The sequence below is a fragment of the Sprattus sprattus genome (assembly GCF_963457725.1).
Source record: "Sprattus sprattus genome assembly, chromosome: 3".
In the NCBI taxonomy this organism is placed as follows: Eukaryota; Metazoa; Chordata; class Actinopteri; order Clupeiformes; family Clupeidae; genus Sprattus; species Sprattus sprattus.
This window is the reverse complement of record NC_137922.1, coordinates 1,927,661-1,935,855: the sequence shown is the minus strand read 5'-3', so window position 1 is coordinate 1,935,855 and position 8,195 is coordinate 1,927,661. Positions and strand designations below refer to the sequence as shown.

Below are 8,195 nucleotides of genomic sequence, written 5' to 3'. Positions count from 1 at the left end.
TGGGTCTACGCAGAAGCTCACTACTGTTACATTGTTAATGCTGTTATTTATTTGATCAAATGTACAACTCAGGATGTTCATGTTCTGTATGGTTGTCATCAGTCAGGCACTTGTCAAATCATTTAGCTAATTCCTACAAGTAATGTTAAGTCAAGTATCTCTTTACAGACGCTGGTCAAGAGATGTGGAAATGCTGCTCTCAGTAGATGCTTATTGCTGGCCCACCATATCACCATCGATTTGTGGATGATCTAGATCTTTTCAGATATCTGATTTCATTATGTCTTGACACAATGCATATGCAACTGTAGATAACACACCATGCACATGGGCAGACTGTTCCAGAGAAGCTCAGAGGAAAGAGATATGACGGGGTTAAAGGTCACCACTGTGGGCCATGCCTTCAAATACTCTTATTTGCAGGACCATACCACGGTCAGGGTGTGTAGTCTGTAGCACAATTCCCAACATGGCACTGTTCTGACTGTTAGTCATTTTGAAATTGCATGTTTGTAAGACTATTTGTCATATAAACCTTGTAGGTATTGCTAGAGGCATGACTGCGGCCACTGGGGAAGATGAAGTGTTTGAGCCTTGGGAATCGAGTGCCCCCTAATTATGGTGCTAAAGACCAGACCTTGGTATATTTCAGTGTGCTTTTGTGGACAACCATCAATACTGGCAGCTAGTTCAATTAGACTACCTTCCAACCGTGGACCATGGATTCATTTGACTGCCTGTCATAACAATAATGAACATGTTTGTGAGCATTATTTATTCATATTATTCTTTTATATAATTGTGGCTTTTTTATACTTATTTGTTGAACCTTTTGTTGTCAATCATCTATCAAATTGATAAGAATGTTAATTTTTAATTATCAGATTTATACCATTAAGTAATGTATTTAATGTTGAAGATTTCTTATTGGAAGGATTTCTTTCTTTATTGCATCATTTTTGTATACAACTGTTTAGTTTGAAAACGGATTCTTGTTGAAACTGGTGACTTTATTTTGATACTCAGGTTTTGCTAATTCAGATTATTTGATACTTTTTATACAACTGCACTCCTGGAAGGTGTACAGTGCAAGTTGATTCTCCAAATCATCACACACATGACACACAATGTCTGCTCATTTTATGAAAATACATGTTCATTTCCCCACCTATTTTTATAAAATTGTCAATGAAAGTGCACTGTACTGTCGTCTTTTACAAATACTAAATGTTCTGAACTTTACAGAAGGAATGACTACCGACAAGGCAAAAAGTTAAGTAACAATATGTATTCCTCAAATTCTGAACCCTAAGACTAATACCTAATACCACCTACACTTCATTCACTTACTACAAAGGATACATGCTTTTTGAATTAGAAATGGAGAAGGTTAAAGAAGTACCACATATTAGCTTATTTATTGCAAAACGTTTGGTTAAATAATGGCATTATGCAATGTTTTCTTGTGGGGAAGGAGAGAAGACTGATGTAGTCTTTATGTGCAGCATGGACTTCAGGCTCTTCAGAAACCACATATCCATAAAATATGATGACTTTAGTTAGGTAAGATAAACTGTCATGATACATGGTTCAGCTAAGTAGTTCCATTACTCATGTTTGTCTTTGTTGGATAGACTAAATACTGTCCATGCCAAGCAGCCATATTGATTATTTTAAATGATCCGGAATGGAAGGTGCTTGGATGTTGTCCCTAGAGTTCATATTGTAAATATTTTCTCGTCCACCAGAGCCAGCAGCAAAGGACTCGTCCAAGTTTTCATTAGTTCCACACGCACCGCAGTGTAGCGTCTACTCTCCGTGGAAAAAAGGAGCAAAGCGCTGCTTCTTAAAAGGGAGGATATTGATCTCCTGTGAGTTGACCTTCTTACATTTCACTGTCCTGTTTCGGGGAATGCTTCTCCTAGGGTCAGTAAGGTGACATGTTTCGCTTTGAGCCTTGAGGACTGGGCTGCAATGCTGCCGGACCAAAGCCCCCTGCTGTGTGTTCTGCTTGGAAGGGAAGGTATTGGACGACATTCCAGAAAGATCTTTGCGCTTTCCACAGAAGATGGTCGGACGGCTGTCTTTGACGGCCACAATGACCTTGGCTGTCTGCGAGGTGCTGACGACATCATAGTTTCTCGCACTGTACTTGGGTTCATGACTGGGGTGGCCGTCCACCAGCCATCTGCGGTGCCTGCTGAACTCCAGCGAGGTCAGGCCATTCAAAAGTTTAGAGTCCAGATTCTGGCCGTGCTTTAGAGGCTGAAGGAACTCTAAAGACCTTGGCACATCCTTCACCGGCTGCTTGACATCTGGAAACAGGGGCTTGTGGACATGGTTTGCCATTGACAGGTCAAGAGGAGAGTCTTGGGGAATCAAAACCTCTTGCTTCATTTGACTTGGCCCAGCCATCATAGACAGGTCCAGCACACTTCCCTCTGAGTCTGCTGTGTGTGAAAGACAGACAGGACTGAAAAAACCATCACAAGTCTGAGTACCTACAGCTGCAGTACTTGCTGGTTTCTGCACTTTAGCTTTGGACTCTACGTGAATTGGGATAGGTATGGGAAAGGGAACAGGTACAGGGAGAGGAACAATGATTGGGAAGGGAACCAGCAGAGTGGCAGGAGGCACCAGAGGCGCCAGCGGGGAAGAGTATGGGAAGGGCAGAGGCACTGATGGCAGAGTTGGTAAAAAGCTTGGGGGAAAGGCCTGTGTCTGGTTTGGCCCAGCCATATGGCACGGAAATGGTGTGAAACTGTTGTGGGAGGTGAACTGGTCCTGCGAAACGGCAGCAAAGCCAGGAGTTGGAACGAAAGCAAGCCCATCCTGTTCTAAAGTGGATGGCTCTGCCCCCTTCTGCTCCATGGGAGAGGGCTGACAGAAGGAGACAGAAGGGTTCTGGCAAAGGGCGCTCCTCGGCAGTGGTGCTGCGGAACAGACAGGGCCTTGTGGGAGACACTGGGAGTTGAAATGTTGGAAGACCTGCTGCTCTAACATCAGCGGCAGGGACCCTGGGCCGTGGCTGGACAGGAGGAGTGGCGCGGCGCCCGTTGGACTGCCCTGTGCTGGAGTGCCTGTGTGCATCTGGAGGTGCACAGGCAGAAGCACAGTGCTCTCCCCGAGGCACAATGGCAGAACAGCCCTCTCCATTTTCAGAGTTATAGTTCCAGAAGGGTCTATGTTGGGAGTTTGGGCTGGACACATTGGGACTGAAGCGATTGGAAACCAAGCCTTCTCTGGTTGTAAGCTTGAAGGGTTACTTTTCATTTCCACACGGCTGCACTGGGATATTTCACTTGTCTGGGTCTTGATCCAGTTTTCTCCTCCCCCCACAATGTCAACACTCCTGGACTGAGGAGCAGTTATGATTTCAGCGTTTGAGTCGTCCATTTTGGTTCTTGCAGTGGCTTAGAGAGTTCTCTTAGAGGTGGCTGGCGGATCAAGGCGTCACAAAACACAACTTTTTGCCTGGATCTTCAGTGCAATCCATCAGTAAAGGGATTTGCAGGTCCTGAAATAAAGAAAGAGTTGTCAGACATATTTCAACTATTAAATATTCACGAATGTTAAGAACTATGACAGAAGCAGGGCAGAAAACAGGTTTAAGGCTCCAACTTCTAGAAGAAAAGAGTTGTTTTGCAATGGGTTCAGCAGAAAGAGTTGAGGGGCTGTGTGCTCCAACAACACTTCAGTATCACTGCTGAGATCAGCACTGCTTTGGTTTAATGAAAACGTCTGACCTGGGGACAGATGCACAAAGCTCACTTAGTGCACATACAGGTGCATCTCAATAAATTAGAATATCATCGAAAAGTTGATTTATTTCAGTAATTCTATTCAAAAAGTGAAACTCATATATTATATAGATTGTTTACACACAGACTGATCTATTTAAAGTGTTTATTTCTTTTAATTTTCATTATTATAACTGCCAGCTAATGAAAACCCAAAATTCAGTATCTCAGAAAATTAGAATATTGTGAAAAAGTTACATATTGATGACCAATGGTGTCACACTCTAATCAGCTAATTAACTCAAAACAATGGCAAAGGCTCCCTGAGCCTTTAAATGGTCTCTCAGTCTAGTTCAGTAGGCTACACAATCATGGGGAAGACTGCTGACTTGACAGTTGTCCAGAAGACGATCATTGACACCCTGCACAAGAAGGGTAAGACACAAAAGGTCATTGCTAAAGAAGCATGCTGTTCACAGAGTGCTGTATCCAAGCACGTTAATGGGAAGTTGAATGGAAGGAAAAAATTTGGTATAAAAAGGTGCACAAGCAACAGGGATAACCGCAGCCTTGAGAGGATTGTGAAACAAAGCCCATTCAAGGGAGATTCACAAGGAGTGGACTGCAGCTGGAGTCAGTGCTTCAAGAGCCTACACGCACAGACGTATCCAGAACATGGACTTCAACTGTCGCATTCCTGTGTCAAGCCACTCTTGAACCAGAGACAACGTCAGAGGCGTCTCACCTGGGCTAAAGACAAAAAGGACTGCACTGTTGCTCAGTGGTCCAAAGTTCTCTTTTCAGATGAAAGTACATTTTGCATTTAATTTGGAAATCAAGGTCCCGGAGTCTGGAGGAAGAGAGGAGAGGAACAGAATCCAAGTTGCTTGAGGTCCAGTGTAAAGTGTCCACAGTCAGTGATGGTTTGGGGTGCCATGTCATCTGCTGGTGTTAGTCCACTGTGTGGTCCAAGGTCAGCGCAGCCATCTACCAGAAAGTTCTAGAGCACTTTGTGCTTCTCTCTGCTGACCAGCTTTATGGAGATGCAGATTTCATTTTCAATCAGGACTTGGCACCTGCACACACTTCCAAAGGTACCAGTACCTGGTTTAAGGACCATGGTATCCCTGTGCTTGATTGGCCAGCAAACTCGCCTGACCTAAAACCCATAGAGATTCTATAGGGTATTGTGAAAAGGAAGATGCGAGACAACAGATCCAAACACACAGAAGAGCTGAAGGCCACTATCAGAGCAACCTGGTCTTCCATAACACCTCAGCAGTGCCACAGACTGATTGCCTTCATGCCACGCCGCATTGCTGCAGCCATTCATGCAAAAGGAGCCCCAACCAAGTATTGAGTGCTGTACATGTTCATACTTTTCAGTAGTCCAACATTTCTGTGCTAAAAATCCTTTTTTCTATCGGTCTACAGTAATATTCTAATTTTCTGAGATACTGAATTTTGGGTTTTCATAAGCTGTAAGTTATAGTCATCAAATTTAATGGAAATAATCACTTGAAATATATCAGTCTGTGTGAAATGAATCTATATAAAATATGAGTTTCACTTTTTGAATAGAATTACTGAAATAAATCAACTTTTCGATGATATTCTAATATATTGAGATGCACCTGTATAATGAACAATAAATCCCATGTCTTGAAAGAATCATGAAATAGTCTCACAGCAGGACAATAGCAAACATTGTATGATGGTCATCCTATGATCTTACTCTTCTTGGCAATATGTTATTACACATAATTGCATTTACCAAAACATCTTCTAGGACAAAATAAGAATATCACTATGAATATTTTTATAAAGAAGTATACGTGTGTTGTCTTCAAAAATACCAGAGCATCAAATGACACCTAAACCTTCCATGCTGAACCAATTCGACTTGAGGTTTTTAGTTCAGGATGTTCCCAGTTTTGCATTGTTCTGGATTGTTTTGCATTGACATCTTTGTGAATCCACCCAGTCTGTCACAGCATAGGGTGATGGTTAGTGTGGAAGGGCAGCTGTAAGCTCGTGCCCACGGGAAAGATTCCAGCATCTGGAACTCTGGAGCTCTGCAGCCCTGCTAATGTGGAAAGCTGGGAAACTATAAAGATGGAACTGCTTGAGCGAAACGTTGCTGTTTCCCTCTGATTGCTGGTGCGTTGAGTAAGATCCAGGACTGGAAACGTTTCTCCCTCTCTCTCATGCACTGTGTGTGTGTGTGTGTGTGTGTGTGTGTTTGTGTGTCAAAGAAAGCCTCTCTTTCCTCTTCCACAACTGGAACCTAGAGTTGAGGAGGTAAAGCTGAGGGTAACATGCCATATGCAGCAGTTTAGTGGGAAGCTTTCCATTTGAAAAGACTTGTGGAGCGTGTGGTTGATTATTGTGGAAGCCAACCCTTCCATCAGTGCACACAAATACACACACTCTCACACACACACGCACACTCACATGCAGACACACACACACCACACACACACGAATCCCAAGAAACCATAATGCCCAAAAATAATTTGAAATAGTTTCTGCCAGAATGCTGCTGTGCTCATACCAAATAACAGCAATGTTTTCCTTTGCGTGTTTGCCTGTAATAAAATAAAATGATGTGAATTATTTACGTGACTGCTTTTGCATTTGCCCTCCAAGGAATATCGTGTGTGCTTTCGGTGGAGAGGAAAATGTTTCCTGGCGGCATGTTGGTCTCTGGCTGGCTGGGTGCTCTTCACCAAACATAATATTTTGAATACTTGGTGTCGGTAGGACTAAAATGGTCAGCTGTTAAACCAAGCACTTCTCAACGTTATGGCTGTCGAATGTGCTGTTTTAAGAGGGCCATATTTTATGGACTTGACTTCAATTTTTCGTGCTCCTTCAGGCCAGTGGGATGATGTATTAAATGATCAAATATAAGTTTAAGAAAGCTAAAATCCACGGAAAACACACATGTGACTTTAATGCTACCAGTCCTGTGAATTCCTCTTTATTGGTCTGAAATCTATTAAACAGCTTGCCAAGAACTTCGAAATAAATCTTCTATAAAACAGCTTTATAAATCGTAATCCAGAATTGGAAAAGCTACAAGGCCGGTCCCTGACTTCAGAGGTGATTTATTTTAGCAGGATTCCTACTCTGGGGAGAGAAAACTCTGTAAAGCACAGATTTCTCCAATTCAACTTTTCCAAACACACCCAATACCTGACCCAAACTGGGTTATGAAACTACTGTTATGCTTCCATGCACGATAGGACAATCTAGGAAATCCCTCTGCTTTAGTCTAACTTCATGACAAATACTGTGCAACATCACATCATTGGTTGCCTATCCGAAACACTGGCCAAACAGAGTGTCAAACGCTTGTGTTTTAGGAAGAACAATGCAGAGGACGAACAGTAACCAGAGGTTAGTGGTTCCAGATGAAGGGAGGCGAATACTCCCCCCTAAGGGTCAGGCGGCCTGTCCACCCTGTCTCAGCTGAACTCCAGCTGCCTGATGTAGCACAGATGCTAACATGGCTATAAATTACAAGCTACCCAGATGGCCCCTTGGACCTGCTGACCTACAATTGTTTATAAAGCCACAACAAATCCATTTAATTGCAGGAGACAGGCTTCACAAAATGTTTTGGGTGAAAGTGAAACACAAAAATGTTCAGGTCTCGAGCAATTTCTTCCTGCCTACTCCAATCGTAATTTATGGTAACCCAAAATGAATGACCTAACTTTAAACTTGACATTCAGTGAGTAGCCAGCTCAGAACTAAAACAAGAAGGGAGAGCTGTAGAGACTATCTTTGAGTTCCTTCTTTGCAAGCCGTTGTCATGGCAACACTGCACTTAACTGTTCAGCACTCTCCCAGCAAACAAAAGCAGCCATTTTAGACAGAAAAATTCAGAAAAGCAGGATGACTTCTCTGGATTTGATGGTAAGAGGTTAGAAGTTAGAAGGCTAATTGTCTTAGGGTTGAGCAAAGACCGAACATGTGTCATGATTACTATAATTGCCTCTTATTTCTGTTTATATTTGCAAGAAATCAATTAAGCATCAGCACAGGTAATCAAAGCACAGGTATTTATACACTGTGTGAAGGGAGAGTGATCAGACATAGTCTTCAAACACTGCTTTGTGTTTAACATGAACAGAATGTGTATACCTGTTATTCCAAATTTAACATCATTTGACCTGAAACAAAAACAACACAAGTTATGAGATACAGCTCCATGCTGTAATAGCTTTTCAGTGAAAGCCCCCTAAATGAGAAGATGCAAATAAGATGGAGAACATGCATGCAGATTAGAGAGGGCACCACAAAGGGTCATCTTAGTCCTACATTTTTCATTCACCTTGGCCTAATACAATTATAACCCCCTTACACACATGCACACACACACATGCACAACATGTAGAGGTTCCCCCAATGTTTCCCCAGGCTTTAGCATGCACAAGTTAATTACAC

At 42.6% G+C, this 8,195-nt stretch overlaps 1 protein-coding gene across 1 annotated transcript; it reads right to left on the bottom strand.

The window, feature by feature from the left end:
* Positions 1-1,809: 1,809 nt before the first annotated feature.
* Positions 1,810-3,396, bottom strand: LOC308362421 (retinoic acid-induced protein 2-like; the record flags this gene model as incomplete). The annotated part of the gene is made up of 1 exon (XM_080835044.1): positions 1,810-3,396. One exon carries the CDS (start codon positions 3,394-3,396, stop codon positions 1,810-1,812), a length of 1,587 nt encoding a protein of 528 aa, XP_080691170.1.
* Positions 3,397-8,195: the final 4,799 nt, after the last annotated feature.